The sequence below is a fragment of the Scophthalmus maximus genome, chromosome 15 (assembly GCF_022379125.1).
Source record: "Scophthalmus maximus strain ysfricsl-2021 chromosome 15, ASM2237912v1, whole genome shotgun sequence".
Lineage (NCBI taxonomy): Eukaryota > Metazoa > Chordata > Actinopteri > Pleuronectiformes > Scophthalmidae > Scophthalmus > Scophthalmus maximus.
The window spans coordinates 13,007,204-13,025,255 of record NC_061529.1 but is presented as its reverse complement, the minus strand read 5'-3'; the positions used below and the strand labels follow the sequence as shown (position 1 = coordinate 13,025,255).

Genomic DNA, 18,052 nt, shown 5'->3' with positions numbered 1-18,052 from the left:
TAAACACAGCTCACATCGCTGGTTGAGTGTCTATGGCTGCGCTATTGACAGTAATGAAACAAACCCACATCAGTCTACTTTATAAGCACAGATATGCATGAATAAAAGCTGCCCCATAGTTTGTGTTTCTAGGCTGTAGTTGTTAATTTCCCCCCCCAGATTTTTAAAAACAAATGAAGTAGCAAATTATTAATAAAAGGACATTTTTAGCAATTAATTACTTAAAATATGATCTGAGGTGGTTGTGGATGGTTCTTCACAGTAGCGAGAGGCTGAGTGTTAATGATTACAATGCGGTTGTGCTTATCAAGCACCTGCACATGAGTGTTTGTGAAGTAGCAGTTGACAGAATGAACTTTGGGCTTTATCTTCAGCTCTTGGCAACATTGTGCCAAACGCTTCCCGCAATTATCGTGTTAAGGTGCTTCATTTGTCTAGTCCCACCTACATACACAAACCCCAGATTACTGTAACAGGTATCCAGATATCCTCGATCACTAATGGTCACAAAAGACGCTGTGTCTGTGTGTGGGGACAGTAGAGTTTAGAGACCGTAATTTGCATTTCAAATGTCATTTCCAAGAAAAAAGTATTCTTAGGTAACCCAGAAAGAACATCTCTACAAGCTGCCAGGGGACAGAGAAGTGCTGCCTCTGATGTTTGTAGAAATAAAAAGTCGTTCGGTTTGTCTTATTCAAAAATAGCTACTGTCCCACGTGTTGCCTTTTTTAAAAATTGTCATGAGCCAAGTCAGTGAATGTGCTGTTTTCTTGTAGTTTCTGAAGAAGTTGGTGTTCTACTTTCAGGGTGTTTGCTATTTGTGTCTAAGCCTTTGTCTCTGCGTGTACCTGTCCATGTGCATCAGGAGTTCCCTGCCTGTCTAATGGTGTCCTAGCGTCGGAGGCAAGGAGAGGGAAAGTGCAGCCTAGAGCAGGCTTCCACTTTAAACCTCAGCTCCTGACTGCTGCAGATCGGCAGCCAGGCAGCCACCTCATTAGAATTTTTTACATTCCTGTTCAGGCTGCAGCACACTGCTTCCTCTCCATTGCTCTTTATGACACACCGCTTTTAAAAGCTGACGATCTTAAATCTGAGGCTTCTCAATAAAGTCAAATCATCTATAAACCCCATTGTCTAATATGAGGCTCTAAACCAACCAGGGCTCGGCCTCTGTGGATTAATGTGAATATGGATGGTAAAGTTGTGAAATTACTGTGCAGAATGTTGGTGATAGTTGAACAAACTTCGAATCAATCAAGCATACGCATACAATCAAATTTCCATCTTTTTGTTTTGACGGGGCAGCTGTTGGATTAAATTATAAGATGTAGTAATTCTTCTTTGCTCTGGACAGGCAGACCACCTAAGCTGTTAGCAGTGCAATTAACTCTTTTTTAGAGGTAAATGGCTCTCTTGCAGTTGGACAAAGACCTTCATTGTCAAGCTCCTGGCCCACCCAGATGATGACATTGGAAATGGGAATGGGTTTACCATTGCTAAGTATAAACTATGTCAAGTGATTTTAAGTGTCTATTTATCCTGCTGCCTCTCCCACGTAAAAAAGCGAAACCCTTGTCGAGTACTTTCTGGATAAGCAGAGAGGAAGGATCGAGGACACCCTGCTGGAGATAATGGCAATGAATATATTCTAGTGCTTCTTCAGAACTGTCTTTCTTCTTTCAGGCAGTGAGTTAAATTCACTTTGCCAGTGGTTAGCTATGCCCATTACTCAGTGATCTGTGCTGCAGTGATAGCGGGAAGCCCAGAGTTGGGGAAAAGCAGTGGCACATCACAAACAATGGTGATGATGAATGTCCATACACTGCCACTGCTTTCCGAAGCCCTGCAACTACAAGTGGTGTTTAGCATTGCATGTGTGGTCAGTTGAGCAATTTGTCAGCTCGGTTCGTGCTTTATTGTGGCGTGCCACTTCATCCAGAGCTGATATCATGGATCAAGTTGATTGCGAGACAAGGTTGTAGTTGTAAAGTCATGGACTTAGGCACTATAAAAAAAACTGTTTTATAACAGACTATGACTTGGACAGTAAGTGTTGCACTTCTCTCTAAGAATCTGCCTGAACATGTCCTATCCCCCCAAACACAAGTGCTCATCACTTCCTCCTCTGAGGTTGGTGGAATTCCCGGATCTCATCTCGCGGTTGGATGATGCTAGTGTCGTTTGTCTGCCAGCAGGTCTGTCTGTTTTTCTCTGAAGGTGTCAGGTTCTCAGGTTTGTCCACTCAGACGGCCAGGTTTGTGCCTGGGCAGCCACGTTGAGGCTGAATCTCAGGGGATGTGTAGATACCTCAGTTTACCCCTCTCTCCTCAACACTCCCCCCTTGACAGGGAATTATGTTGTGAGGAGTCTGTGGATTTACTGTACTACTTCTCCTCTGAAGCTGTAATTCTCTATCTGACCTATGTACAACCTTCTTAGCAAGCTTCCTCATCGTGGAAGGGTTTGACGTTTAACTGCCGTCTGGCTCCAGTCTTTAGTCATTTATACAAACTTCTGCCAGTTACCATGTGTTGCAGCTGAGTCAGTGTATTACTGAAAGGCTAAATCATCCTTATATGATTCTCATACTGACAACTCTAACCCTAACCCACCACTTGCCATTTTTCTGCCCAGGTGGGCCATTGAAAGGCTTCTGCTTTCCTGTGGTCATCCTCCTTGTCCTTTGTTCTTTGCTTCCAAATTGTGGTTAAGTGTTTGCTTCATCTCGATCACTCCAGCTCTACTTGCACTTTATTCATCTGATTTTTCCTGGCAGGCCTCACGCACACAGCCATAGTGAGGTATCTTTGCCAGGCAATTTCAAAGACTTCAGCGCATTGGAGTGGGGCCCCAGTCTTGCCCAAACCAACACAGAGGGACCTTTGTGCCTGCTGCCCAACAGCCCAGTCAGCCTTCAGAGCAGGCGAAGATTAAGAGACAGGGAGAGCCAATGGGCTAAATGGAAGGGTGCCTGTTTGAAACCCAATGGTGTCAGCCAAACAGCCCCTTAGTCCCTTTCAAGCACGCAGTAATTACAAGCTTGTAGGGCAATCCTTTGGCTCTTTTGTCTCAGCTTTTGGAAACACTTGCCCAGTCTACTGGGAAACTTCATTCCCTTTCTGCTTGGAGACCCAGTACGAAGGGTCTTTCAACTCCAGCATGCCGTCCTTTCTCTCTGGGACACCAGTCAACCAAGCCAGCTCAGCAACTGGGATTCTTCTTCAGGGAAACCTCGCTTTAGCACCCCAAACGGTATCTCAAAACGATGACTCAGGTCTTGTTCTTTTGGGATATCTTCAGCTGCTCTGACATTTGTGAGTCAGATTTGACATAGTCGTGCCCTTTGGTTCATGTGTGTGATTCATGAACACTGTTCATCTGTCCTTCTGCTATTCATGCATATGTGTGTTGTGTAACAAGATCCTAGAAGGCCCACTGTCTGAGTCACCTGCAACACACATAGGTTGAATCTTCACGGGGACGTGTTACTCTGTCAGTCATCTGTGTCTAGACTTGTCCTTACAACCAGAGGAACAAACTGTAGTTCCTCTCCGGTGTTCCATGATGTCAACAGCATTTCGTCTGTTCCACTGTTTTGCTCATCTCTCGACGGGCCTTACGGACCAGCTGGGAGGTCAGAGCCCAAATTATAGGAAGTTAACCTCATTTAGTCATCAGACTCAAAGCTGTTTGGACATGCACCACTGACCTTTAAAAAAAAAAACCTCAGTTTAATTTTGCATGGAATGGATAGAATATGGCAGGATGGATGGAAAAGAGACTGTAACGTTGGTTTTATTTTTTTAAATGTTTTCTTGGTTTCTGCCTGACTGCCTTGCTAGCACTTTGGGCCCATTTCCCCCCCGTCACACAAACATACAAAAGACATGCTCTCTCAGTCTCAAAGCCACACTCTTCCTTTTAATTCTGACAAGACTACGAAGCCAGTCGTCTGCCTGCACTTCCATCAGTCAGGAGATTAGAGACCTGTTTTCTGGGATGTGTGTATTGCCTCTATTCATCTGTTCGTCCCTGTGGAAAACTGGCAGTGTGAGGGAAATGAGGCCCAACACTCTGGGACTAGACCTGCAGTTTAGCTTACATTCCTCGACTATTTTCACCATCGTTCATGTCAAAGAAAGAGGGAGTATGTAGTACATGAATGATATTTTTTTTCTTATTCCTTTTAATTAACAAGTTTTTATTAATCTGCTCCAGAAATGTAATCTTCCGCCGTGCCCCAAAGAATATATCCCCATTCGTTTGAAGAGCGCATAGTGGGAAACCTGCCGCATGTGACAGATGGAAGATCACAGTGGAGATATCGTTTTTCATCTTATTTGAATTTCTTTTGCCCAAAGACTTCAAAAGATGCATGAAGATTGCATAAAGTGATGTGGGTGTATCTTGGTGGCAGTGTGGTTTAAGCGCTCATCATTTCTTACCATGAAGCTGTGACATCTTGTGTTTTCTTTTTATTTGAGGCCCTTTTGTGAAGATGATTATGCTCCGATTGGCTTATCGGACTCTAGGGATATGAGGGTCCACATTTTACAATAAAATTCCTGTTTGAGGATCCTGATCACAACTCCTGTTTGTGGTTTTAAGAGATAAGAGCAACTGTTTGATTGCAAACCAGATGACAATTTGAACAGAGACCGTGCCTGTTAGTCTCACAGGAAGATTTTCCTTGCTTGTTTTTGCACAATATTGGACTAACAGAAGGGATCTCTGCTTCATAATAAGCACAGGTTTCTAGGTTTGCTGTCAGAAAACACTCCTCCATGTTTTGAAGGAAGTGTGACTGGGGATGCTTTGCCTCAGGCACTCCGAAAACTGAATCGTCTCCAAAGCCTTGAGTTTTTGCACTTGAACTCCCTGTCTGACTCATAAATAGATGTTGACATTATCAAACAAATTGCATTGTCTCAGGAACTTTTGACCCATCTGTCAGTTAACTGTACCACTGTGGTAATGTTTCTGGATACATGGCATTATACTCTCCGTTCCTTTTATTTAAAAACATCCACTTCTTTGATTGGTTTTAGTGTTCGAAGCAAAGGTGAGCGTCCTTGTTCTATTAAACAGAGTATCAAAGTTAGTATGACGTTGACCCTGACGTTGGGATGCATTGTGAAGGTGACTGTGCAGTAGGCCCGTCACAGTGCACTGATCGCTTGTGGCTAATGTGATCACAGCCACAGCCAGGGAGGGCCGACTGAGAGCGGAGCCTTAATCTCCTTCAGTGTCTCACTGCCAAATTGGCCCGATTTGTCAGGCAGAGGATCACCATCCACTTCTCAGATGACTTTCAAAGGGCCCCTTTGCTTTTTGATGTGCAGCTTGGGATATTTGATCCCAAAAACTGCAACTCTGCATTATAATTCACTAATGTTGGCTCCTGAGAGACTTCATACATATCAGACGCGAATAGTCAGTAACAGAGAGATGTCAGAGCTGTGCCAGCTAAAGAGAAAAAGTTCACTGATGGATCCACATGATTCTTCTCCCACTCATATGTAATCTTGGTTTTGACATATAAGTCTTATACCATTTTATTAAATTGCCAACTAATTCATCTTTAATGTCCCCTTTGGACAAATTAACTGATTAGGGCAAAGACATCACTTTGCTCAGACTTTCAGGGGGAAAAAAATGACACAACTCATTTTTGAAATTGCCAGAGCTTTCATGTGTCCCCTTGATGTTTATGCTGAAATTGGTTTGAAAAGTAGGCCCCCTTATCTAAAATTGAACATGTCACTGACTTTTTACTGGCTCGTAAAAAGCCATTAAAGGGAAAAACACATTCTGTTCTGCATGCTGGTTCATATATACATATTTATGATGTTTGTGCGCGTGTGCATTCGTGCGTGTATATATGTATATAATCTTCCTTTCTACAGAGAGGAAAATTTTCCACATCTGTAAATATGTCGGTACACATCTACAAATATGTCCTGTTGTATGAGGGCACATACTAAATTTTTTATTAGTAATCCATAATGTATTTTAAGACTCGCAAAAAGTTGGAGGGTATTTGCTTTGAAGTGAGATTGTAATTTGATTAACCATTATTTTTTTTCTAACATCAAGGAGAGTATTGATCAAAGCAAAGCAAGTTTTCTTACTTAAAGTTTTCTGTTTTTCCAACAATATGGATTATCAAGATTTACTATTTGATATCCGCTAACCAACTCTCCCTTAATTCCAAGTTGTGCGAGGCAGAAAAGGGATAATGTATGTACTGATTGACTTCTCTTTTCTTCCCAGGGATGTGTAAGAAAAATGCCATGGGGCAGCGTTGACACATTCAGGAAAGTAATATGCAAGCTTGAGTGCTGAAGAAGTGGGTTTGGCCCGTCACTTTTTCTGCATCTTCACGTGTTGATCCAGACAATCAATCTGCTCATGAAGGCAGGCAGCAGCATCCCATCCCAGAGGCAGCCATGTCTACCTGCTAAGTGCCTTTAGCCTTTGGCACTGGTGTCACGACCAGCCTGAAGCGCCCACCAATGGAGCGCACCGTTGGGGGTTCCATCGCGGCCACTGACGAGTTTTACACCCGCCATCTCCGTATGGTCAACGGAGGGGCTGTGTCAACACGCACAGACAATGCCCATGCCACTGTGAGCACAGGAGTGCCTAAAATGGGTGTACGGGCTCGGGTGGCTGACTGGCCCCCAAGGAAAGACATTGCAGGTGCTCTGTGGCACTCAACTACGGAGCCAGAGAACTCCTCTGTGGGAAAAAGTCACATTAAGTTAGGCTCTATTATGAGCCCTCAGGACTCATCGATGCTGCGTAACATCCACAATACCTTGAAGAATCGCACCCAGGCCCAGGCTAACAATTACAGCCCTGAAACTTGTTACCTGGCCCCGGGAGACTACAGAGGTCCTGCACATAGAAATCCACGGCAGAGACGCATTCGTCAGCGCAGCAACAGTGACATGACCATCAGTGAGATGGAAGGCAGTGGGGACAGTGGAGAAGACTGGGGTCCATCATCGGGCGCTAAATGGTCCCCTATTCACCGTGAATACGGCAGCACCTCCTCAATAGATCAGCATGGAGCAGCTGGAGAAAGCTTCTTTGAAATGCTCAAGGGATATCAAGGGGATAAGGTTGACCAGCGTAGCCCTGCTCCAGAGAAACTGGAGGACATACTGAACATTGGGTCCAAGCAGGCCGCCACTGATCTTCTTCAGGAGGACGTGGCCAGCCAGCCTCCTAAAGCTAAGGACAGAGATAAGCCCCCCAAAAGACGCACTAAGTCAGAGACAGGGGGTGAGTCTATATTCCGCAAACTTCGGAATGTGAGGGGTGAGTTGGACTCCCCCAGAGCGGGGTCTGACGCAGAGGACAGCCGCACGGAGGACATGGGCCCCCCTCTTAAGCCCTGGGTGTGTCAGAAAGGATTTTCCCACTACGATGTTCAGAGCGCGTTGTTTGACTTCAACGAAGTCATTCAGTTGCGGCACACTGCAGGCAAGAGGAAAAACACCACCACTGGGGCTTCCGCTGCTGCTGTAGCCTCGGCTACCTCCACCCTCTCCTCCACCCACAGCCTGCCTTACAGCTCCCCGAGTGGCAGCCAGGAAGAGCTCAGTTCTAGGGACAGTCCCGGTCTGGACGCAGGAGAGGAACAGAGCAACGAAATGCTGCTGACTTGCCCTTGCTTCCGCAACGAGATAGGCACTGATGGCAATGGAAGGCGCCGTTTGGGAGCAGGCGGGATGGGGTATTATGGGCTTGTGGGTGGTGGAAGTAACAGTGGCTCAGGGCCCCTAATTGGAGAAGGAAACTTGTATGAAACTTCAGTGAGCACGCACTGCACTAATGCTGGAGTAGCAGTCCTCGAGGGGCCAAAGGAGGGCCCCAGCGCGCTCAGCGAAAAAGGCAAACAATACATTGTGGAGCATGTGGACCTGGGAGCCTACTACTATAGGAAATTCTTCTACCTTAGGGGTAAGATGCGATCTAACTTCTATCATTGCATGATCTTGGTATATGAATTTGTGTTGTTTGGAAAAAATGTTGTTCAGGAACAGTTTTTTTTTTTTAATTGTGCCCATTTCTCTGCCACTTCTTTGACTTCAGAGCACTGGAACTACTTTGGGATAGACGAGGCGCTCGGTCCCGTGGCGGTGAGCTTGCGCAGGGAGAAACTGGAGGAGGAAAAGGAGCATGGCCACCAGTATAATTACCGCCTCATCTTCAGAACTAGCGAGGTCAGCCTTAATGTCCCATCCTGACTACAACCCTGCCTCAACCTTATTATTATTATTATTACCGCATCACATCGATCATTCCTGCGCTTTTTTTGCATTCACAAATATGGGAAATTGTTTTGGTTGCACGTGAGAAAAAGGTATATTGATTCTGTTTCATTTGTTTATCTTCAAAGACTTGAATTCGGTTTCCTCATATAGAATGTGTTCATAAAATCACTTACTCCTTTGCTTGCTACTACTAGCAAGACAAGCTCAAGGTAAAACTCTCATTCCTTGTTTTCTTATTCTGCAAACAGCCCTCGGGCTATTCGGCTGTCTCCCAACATCAGCAATGTGTGAAGAAACTTCAGGAAATGCAGTCATCTTCCAGCCTCCGAGGCCTGTCAGTGCCCAACAATCTCAAACCACTCTGTGGAGAGCTTTACTTCTCTACTCTGTGTCAATAGAAATAGACTGTTGCAATGCGGACTATGTATCCCATGTTTGGGTTTTGCTGTTTTAAATGTTGAGTTAGGGTTAATAGACATGCATTTCCCCAACAGAGAATAAAGGCAGCTGCCTGAGGCTGTTTGTTGGGAACTTGACAAGTGCATCTGATCTAAGCCCCATACTTAAGAGGAAATACCTCAGGACCCCCGCCCCCGAGCCTACCATCCAACCACATGGAACACAGGTTCATTGTAAACACAGGCCCAAACACAGCCTCTAGCTTGCAAGGGAGAAAGTCTCCCTCCGTTCCAGCTGCGTATGATAGCTGAGTGATTGAGTTCACTCCCAGAACCCAGCACAATGCAGAGTCTGTGAACAGCCCTCCCACCTCTTCTTCCTCAGCTCCTTGTTCTGTTTACCCTGGGCTTTGTGTCATAATTGTCTTGTTGTTTTATGGCGGCTCCTTTACGCGTAAAATAAGAGGTTGCCATTATTTCAACAACCACAGTGGCTTGTGTCTTTTTTCCGTTGGTGTATGTGCAGGCATGTTTTGCTATCAGCATGTTCCATCTCCAAGAAAGCACAGCAAGGATTCCTGAGTTGCATTCCTTTGTATTCTCCCTCTTCTCACTGTCATCTCCTCCTCCCCTTCTCCGTCCATTCAGCTAACAACTCTGCGAGGTTCTATCCTTGAGGATGCAGTGCCCTCGACCTCAAAGCATGGCACCACCCGAGGGCTGCCCATCAAAGATGTCATGGAGTACCTGCTTCCCGAGCTGGATCTGCCCTGCCTCAGACTGGCACTCAACACACCCAAAGTCACCGAGCAGCTGATGAAACTGGATGAACAAGGGGTAGGGGGAAAAGCATAATTTCCCAAAAGATTTCAAAAACTTTGGCTGTGGTAGAAGAGTCCAAAATATCTCCTTTCTGGACAACTATTCCCTGTCCGTGATGGAAAATGTCATGAGGTCAAGGAAAAGAATTGTGGTGCTCAGAAAGTCTGACTGCACTTTAACTAAAAAACTAAAAACAACTTTATATAAAACAAAAAAAATACGTACAGTGACAAACTCTACGCTGTATGCCCTGAGAATTGATGCTGTCAGTTTATGCAGACGTAACATTTAACAATCAGTCACTCACAGGGAGTTACAACGAAATAGACATCATTGAAAATAAAAACAATATTTCATTTTGTTGTGCATTTGCTCACAACCTGGGGATTGTAATAACATTTATTATTTTAATTTAGTTGTGATGTTGATATTGTGAACTACTTTGTTAAGCATGACTCCTGACTGGACAAATGTGACAGAGAAGAAATCTATATTTATTGATTTGAAGCTCATAGAGTCATGCAAGGATTTATTTCAGTTCTGGATCGTGTCATGAGAATAAAACAGCTGCTTGTTGGTCCAGTGTTTCCTCTGCTGAGGGACATAACATAGGTAGCATTGAAGCTCATTTCCTTATCACGTAGAGAATTCGTACAGCTCTTATCATGGCTGCCGCTGAAATACTTCAGGGTCATTTCACTCAGTTAGGAACATTCCTAGGCCAAAAAAAAGACTATTCGGCAGAAACAGTGGCCAAGTCTTAAAGAACCGGTGTGTGTTCTCTGCTCCCCAGCTGAGTTTTCAGGTAAAGGTGGGGGTGATGTACTGCCGAGCGGGCCAGAGCACTGAGGAGGAGATGTACAACAACGAGATGGCCGGTCCCGCCCTGGAAGAGTTTCTCCAACTGCTGGGAGAGAAAGTTCGCCTTAAGGGCTTTACAAAGTACAGAGCCCAGCTGGACACCAAAAGTAACAACCCACAAATACACTTCTAGATAACACACTAAAACACAGAGACACACATACACATATACACACACTCTTGAAAATCACAGTGAAATTGTCTCGTTCCTCCTGCATGCTCTGCCCAGACGCCACAGAATGATCCGGAGATTTTCCTTTATTGTTGTGAGCGTGTCTGACTCTGAATGCAATTTTGCGGGCATTTTTATGGGTGAAATTGCATCACCACATTAAGGGAGAACACTGAGCACAGAATACATACATGAGAGATGGATGTCGGTATTTGTAGCTTGGGTGTCAACACCACTATTACTATTTTTCCTGCAGCGGATTCCACGGGAACTCACTCCCTGTACACTTCATACAAGGACTATGAGCTCATGTTCCATGTGTCGACTCTGCTGCCTTACACACCCAACAACAAACAACAGGTAAAGATGGAGAGCCCAGCCTTTTGTGGTATTCTATGAGCTGTGGATCAGGAAATGGAAAACTCCTTTGTTTGGAAACAGCAAATGCACCAAAGGAAACCTTTAAGGAAGGGTCTATCGTTAAGGGGAGTGCATGACACGACGTGTGGCTCAGGTGTCACATTTAATTTCTCCATTCTAAGTCTTTTATTCTAAAGAAACTTTTATTGTTATCCAAGTGCCTTTTTTTTGATTGTCTTTGAATGGAATATATAATGTGACTGGTTTGCGTTTGCTTTCCGATTAAGGTCTCAAAGTGTCTCATTAAGAATTTTTTTCTTTGACTAGTTGCTGAGGAAGCGCCACATTGGGAACGACATTGTGACGATTGTGTTCCAGGAGCCTGGCGCTCACCCTTTCACCCCCAAGACCATTCGCTCCCACTTTCAACATGTCTTCATCATTGTTCGGGTGCACAACCCCTGCTCTGACAGCACGTGCTACAGGTGGGTCTTCGCAGTACATGAGGAGAAATAATATCTGAACTGGACAGAATGAGCAACCCAGTGAGCGTGGAGGTGTAGAGTAAATGTGTAAGGACCACCGTTTTTTTCTTCTTCTACAAATATATACATGGTTTGTGTTTTTCCAGTCGGGCCAAACACACTGGCAGGTAGCAGTCTTCGCCTAAAAGCTCCTCACCACTCAGAGTTTTACCAGCGGTGCTGTTTCAATGCAGGTAGCTAGCATTAAGACAAAAGCATTGACTGGAAGGCATTGGTCCAAAATCATAAAAGCATGCTGCGTGACCACCGTCCACCGTTTCTAGACTGTGTATGGTCGTCGAGTCAACTGTATTTTTTCATAAGACGATGATCGAATAGAAGCGTTTGGCGCCACAGTAGCTGTCAAGCTGATGGGAGTTTTTCTCCCCCCCCCCCCTCCTCCGATGGATGATTCCTGGCCTCGTGATCATCGGTCGGCAACTCTGTGACGTTCGCACTTCTGCATCACTACCCCACCGCACGCGCACACACACACACACACACTTTCTGTGATCCGCATACACAGATATTATTTACACATTGTTGCTCCCTCTCACTCGTCTACTCCTGTTTCTCCTTTAACCTCTTTCTCATGCTCACTTGCACAAAGTTGCACACACACGTGCACACACTTCTTCCCCTCACACACTAATTCATACAGAGTCTCGCTCTTCACACACTCACATAATACAAGCAAACCCCCCACCCCCTCTTTCTCCTCCTCCTCCTCGTCCATTCCCTGCTTGCCACTTTGCCTTTGGGCAGCGCGAGCCGGAGTGGTCTGAAGGAGTTAGCGCCATGCACACAAAGTGCTCTCTTCTCCCGAGCAAGCATGTGAGCGGGGACAATTGTTGAGAGCAGAATCCCTCAGAGCTGCGGAGTCCACCTCAGGAGCAGACGGGTGAGTTTTGCAGCTCGCATCAAATTTAGGCAAATTTATTTCAAGCTCCTTTTCTTCTTTTTTCTCTCTCTCGCAAGTTCCTACTTTTTTTTTATGACGAGCTACTCCATCCCATCGACTCGCGACGCTTTCCTTCAGCTTGTTTTTTGCCTGAAGGGAACATTTTCTGGTTTGTACGGAAGAGGAAAATGGCTGTTTCCCTGGTTTGCCTTATGGATGAAACGGAGAAGCGCAAGACACATAGTCCTTGAGGACAATCGAATCGTAGCCACCCCACCCAGAGTCACTCACACACTGCCTGCCTTTGGCTTCATCTCATGTTCAGTGGATCGAAGTCCCATATGTCAAGACTTCACTCCTGACTATCACAGGTGTTTCCCTGGATGCTTTTTCCTGGTGAGTTGGAAACAATCCTCAGTCTGGACAAGAGAAGTGGAACTGCTGCAGGGATTTCCCACTCCGCACCGCGTCGTTCATCTTGAGTGTCAAACTGTAGCTACAGAACTTAATCCAGTAAACGTTGGCGTAGCAAATCGCTTTGTTGTCTTGCACTGATTGCAACAAACATTTGGGACATTTGGCGGCAGTACTCTTAAGAGTATCGTTATTCTTGGCGAAACCCAAAGGTAAGTCGTATGTGTTGGTGTTTATTTTTGTTGGTGTATTTAAAACCATGCTGAGGTGCTGATTTTCAGATGATCTACTCACTTGTTCGTAAACATAATGGCACCCACATCACACTCACACAGACTCCTACACATATAACTTGAAGAGGTGACTGTTTTCATTTTTTGGCACCATTTCATGTGACTGTTTTTATGTCTTGTGTAACACCATGTTATTAATGCTTTGTCTTCCCTAATCTCTTAATGAAGTCTATGTTATGATTTATGTTTTGAGTCATCAGTTATTAATAGCCAGTTGTTGCCTGCTGCTGAGATGTGGATAAGTCAGGTCGTACTGAGCCAGGCCGAAGCATTAGCGGAGTAAGTGGCCCGGGGCCAGCGGGGTGCTAATCTCCTGCTTTCAACCGCTGCCTCCAAGTCACAGGGCCAACAAGGGAGATTGCATAACTAGATCTTTGTTTAGGAAATGTAGGCTGCCTGTGCTCGCTAGCTCCAGCCGCAGCGCTGCTCCTCCATACCATGATGTAGCAGAGAGTGGCAGGGTGTCAGCACTGGGAGCTGGCTTGTCAACAGTGATTGGATGTATAGTATTTATACGCCGGGCATAGTCAGGCACGGTTTGCAACATCTCTGCTACAGGCACTGGCTGTGTTATCTGTTTAATGGACTGGAAGGCGACTTGTCAGGACTGTCACGTCAGCTTACCCAAGGCCATGTCTCGGTTTTCACATACTCATCGGCTTTTGGAGTATATGCCCCTGACTGTATGTATACACACATACCCTCTATATATAACCATCAACTTAACATGAGAAATTATGCAGCCAGTGTGGATATAAACGTGCTGCCAGCTGCTTGGACAATCCAAAAATCTCCTCCAAAATGGTAAAGTAATCCCAATATGTTTTCTAGAACTTTCCTTTCCTGAATTAGTTCTATATCGAGCCCATTTTCTCACGAACAACGTGTATGAGACAGCACTTCCTGCACCTGTTTACTAATTTATAGTAATGCAACTCTAGAAGAGTCATTGTGTGCAAATGGAATAGGAGCAGTGGAGGGTAACACGAGGAGAGCTTTTGCCCGCAGGTATTTTAACGCCCTCCTTTATTCTCACAAGTGAAACAGGTCAAAGGCAACAATACTTCAGGGAAACCATGTAAAGATGTTTCCACTTGCTTTTTTAACGAGCACATGTGCTGTTTGCCCTGGCACCATATCACACCACCTGGTTATAGGACTACTGTGTAATACTGTGTAGTTTTGTAAGTTTTTTTTGTTTCTGTTGTTTTATGATAGGATGAAACAACAAAACTTCTTACTAACCACTTTAAAAGAACTTTGATTAAAAGACATATTCAGTAGTTGTATAGATTCGTGCCACAGTGACCTCAAACCTTTCCTGTCTCCTTCTGCAGTGTGGCTGTTACCCGTTCCCAGGACGTTCCCGTCTTCGGCCCTCCAATTCCCAAGGGCGTGACCTTCCCCAAGTCCACGGTCTTCAGGGATTTCCTGTTGGCCAAAGTCATCAACGCTGAGAACGCCGCCCACAAGTCAGACAAGTTTGGTGCCATGGCGACACGTACACGGCAGGAGTACCTCCGGGACTTAGCGGAGCGTCACGTGACCAGCACACCGCTGGAACCCACCGGAAAGTTCCCCTTCATCTCTCTGGCACACAAGCGACGAGAGAAGGTGCGTCCATACAGCGGGGCGGAGCTCCGGAGCCTGGGGGCGGTGACCTGGCAGGTGCACGCTGAAGATCAGGTAGCCGGGGCTGAACGCGAGTGCCTACTGGCCATTTCCAATGACTTCATGATCCTGATGGATCAGGAGGCCAAAGCGGTCGTGTTTAACTGTGCCACACGTGACGTGATTGGTTGGTCAACGGGGAGCCCCGCCTCCATGAAGATCTACTATGAGCGCGGCGAGAGCGTGTCACTGCGCTCCATCAACAACAACACAGAAGACTTTGGAGAGGTTGTCAAAAGACTTGAGGTCAGTGGGGCTCTACTACTGTCTATGACACACACACACAGACACACCATACCATCTGCTGCAGCTGTCAGAGGTCACAATAAACAGCTTGTAATGAACATACACACACGCGCCCTTTTACTTCCTACTTCCTTACACCTTGAATTCATCACTTCTTTTATCATCATACTTACGTTTTAGCCAATCACGTTGAAAGCTTATCAAAAAAAATAAAAATAGATTAGGATCAACATACTGTACATTTCTATAAAAAGTAACCATGTCAATGAGGGCAAAGGTCAGGGCCCTTTGTAGCCAAAGAGTAGGCATAAACGCAAAAAGTGCTTAGTTAAGTTTTTCTATTTATATCAGAGACTTCCAGTCTCATTATGGACGGTGTGAGGGCACGCTCTCCACTCTGTCCCCCGACAACAGTACACTGGAAAAAAATAAGTTTTGTTGTTATTATAGCAACATAAGGGCCACACCTCAAATTATGCAGGCCCCATAAAAAAATCCACAGAGGTTTTGTTGAATCTAAGCATAATAGATAGTCATTTGGTGATATGATATCATTACCTTGGTTTTTAAAGTGGTGTAATTAAGGCAGTGTTTTTTCGTGGGGCATGTAAATCCCTCCTTTGACTGAGAGCAATGGACAAAGTAAGACACTACAGTTGCCTGCGAACAGCACTGACACGTGCTATTCTTGAAAAAAAAATCAGGAATGTGTTTGTGTTTTCTTTTTCATGGCATTTTTTGGTGGGAAACTTGAGAGGCAGCAGAACGGCGGCTAACTGGAGCTCAGCTCATGTTGTGATTCGCTCCTGGGCTTCACTAACAATTCTTTATCACTATTTAATTTCCCACAGCCAGAGGTGGGGCCAGACAGGGTGTCTAAAGATAGTTAGGGAGCAGGGGAACTTCAAGTACTTGTATTGATTGAAATATGTGCCACAGACTGTGTGGGGTTAGAGCTAATGTTATGAGACGTGTCTTGAATGGATTCTGAATGTTGTTTTTTGTCTTAATGTTTTGCAATTTGCATTTCTTTCTCTGATTCCTACCCCTGCACCTCCACTCCTTCACTCCCGTCTGTTCTGCAGCTGTTGACCAAGGGCTGTCAGACCACAGAGATGACCCTGCGCCGCAACGCTCTGGGCCAGCTGGGTTTTCACGTCAACTTTGAGGGCATTGTGGCCGAAGTGGAGCCCTACGGTTACGCCTGGCAGGCTGGGCTGCGGCAGGGCAGCCGACTGGTGGAGATTTGCAAGGTGGCGGTGGCCTCACTGTCTCACGAGCAGATGATCGACCTGCTCCGGACCTCCGTCACTGTGAAGGTGGTCATCATTCCTCCACACGAGGACTCCACACCACGCAGGTAGACTGAAAATAGAGTCTATATCCATAGATACAAAAAAAGTCTGCAGTCAATGCAGCTGTTTGTAGCTTTTTTAACTATTCTGACTGTGAATGTTTCATGTGGCAACAGAGGCTGCTCAGAAATCTACCATATGCCACTTGTGGACTACAAGAACCACAAGGAGGGCATGCCCTACGAGTTAAAGTTCCCCTTCCGCCCCACCAACAACAACAACACCAAGTGGCCACGCACCTCATCCAGCCCTCAAACACGCGCTGCTGGCACAGGGGGAACGCTGATCAAGGCCCCGCCCTCGGACCTCAGCGACCGTAACTGTGCTGCTATTCCTCGAAGTGTGTCCAGCGATGGCCGGCCCCTCAACCCCAAAAGGTCAGAAAAAATTAACATCATGCAGTTATGACACTTGCAGACTCTGAGCTCAAAGCTCCAGTATTAGTCTTGAATGACATCCACGTATCCTCGCAGATATTCCCCAGGGAACGACAACTACGCTCTGGCCTGCTCCATCGTGATGGGTCGCACGCTGCACAACACAAACTCCCCTTCAAGCCTCTCCTACACAGACACCATGGGCTCCACCCACTGGAGGCAGAAGTCTGCCCCTGAAGGGTACATTTTTCTTAAATACTTCACACTAAATTGCACTACCTGGCAACGTAGGTGACCTTCTTCATCTTCCCTCTAGGTTTAATAACAACAACTGCCAGTCCCCAGTGTCATCAGTGCGGCAGGTAGCAGGTGATGGAGCCAATGGGATGAAAGTTTGCTCCAGCTCTGGTGTTGGATGGTCCCTGACAGGGGAGGTCGACACATCCAGCAGACTGGGGGACAAAACAAATGCAGGTAGGGGCAACTCCAAACTTTGCTTTTGGTATTAGCGACTAACAAAACAAATAAAGCATGCCGTCTATTATGCATTACTTATCTTTGCCGTGACATCACTTACATTCAGACACGGTGGTTTCCAAGGTGGTGATTCCTCGACTGCAGCTGACAGAGCAGAGCAGCCACATGTCTCCGCACAAAAGCAGCAAGGTGAGCTGGAATCAACAAGAACCATATTTTATTTTCTTGCATGGTAAGAGCTACAATATGTGTAAAAAAAGAGACACACTGGGAATATGTACTGTAAAAACATGAAGAAAGTCAATATTTGATTTCTCATCTCTCAATAGGTTGATGCTCCATATTCATCCAGCCAGTCGAGCAGCAACACGCTCTCAAGCAATGCCTCCAGCTCCGCCCACAGCGACGAGAAATGGTACGAAGTCAGCTCACGTTCAGGGGTACGGAGTGATCTCGAGCTGAACGGCTACCTCCAGGGCGCATCCACCGACAGCGGCATTGACGCCACTTCCTTCACCGCCACCCAAAGCAGCACTGCTTCCTCCACCGGTGCCTCCAGGGCCAAGGACAAAATCCCATGGCAGGAAGAACCTGCAGGCAGCCACAGGGACTCTGACGAATCACCTCCAACGCCAGACTCACTTGTTGCCATGGGCGGTGGCGACATCCTGGCGAAGAGCCCATCGGCCTTTCCGCTCGTTCCTGACGGTGGCTCCTACAGCCTGAACGACGCCACGTCCCAATCCAGGTGTGTTGCTCTACTGTTTCCGTCAGCTCTCTAGGCAGCTGAGGTATTTGTGCCCCTTACATCAATGTATTTTTCGTTAAACAGACAGTGATTCATTGTAGTCCAGATTTATCCTGTACCATACCAGATGGAAAAGTACAAAGCTCTA

At 45.9% G+C, this 18,052-nt stretch overlaps 1 protein-coding gene across 4 annotated transcripts in view; it reads left to right on the top strand.

Annotated features, from left to right (window-relative positions):
• LOC118286133 (signal-induced proliferation-associated 1-like protein 1) overlaps positions 1–18,052 on the top strand; it is a 31,603-nt gene that overhangs the window by 8,070 nt on the left and 5,481 nt on the right. For all 4 annotated transcript variants that reach the window (XM_035610303.2, XM_035610307.2, XM_035610305.2 and 1 more), the window contains exons 2-14: positions 6,274–7,971; positions 8,104–8,234; positions 9,332–9,520; positions 10,299–10,473; positions 10,795–10,898; positions 11,226–11,383; positions 14,368–14,947; positions 16,033–16,307; positions 16,419–16,679; positions 16,776–16,919; positions 16,996–17,153; positions 17,263–17,345; positions 17,486–17,904. In XM_035610303.2, the coding sequence (XP_035466196.2) occupies positions 6,516–7,971; positions 8,104–8,234; positions 9,332–9,520; positions 10,299–10,473; positions 10,795–10,898; positions 11,226–11,383; positions 14,368–14,947; positions 16,033–16,307; positions 16,419–16,679; positions 16,776–16,919; positions 16,996–17,153; positions 17,263–17,345; positions 17,486–17,904 (4,133 nt within the window). In that variant the 5' untranslated portion in view covers positions 6,274–6,515. The remainder of the gene's footprint in view (positions 1–6,273; positions 7,972–8,103; positions 8,235–9,331; positions 9,521–10,298; positions 10,474–10,794; positions 10,899–11,225; positions 11,384–14,367; positions 14,948–16,032; positions 16,308–16,418; positions 16,680–16,775; positions 16,920–16,995; positions 17,154–17,262; positions 17,346–17,485; positions 17,905–18,052) is intronic.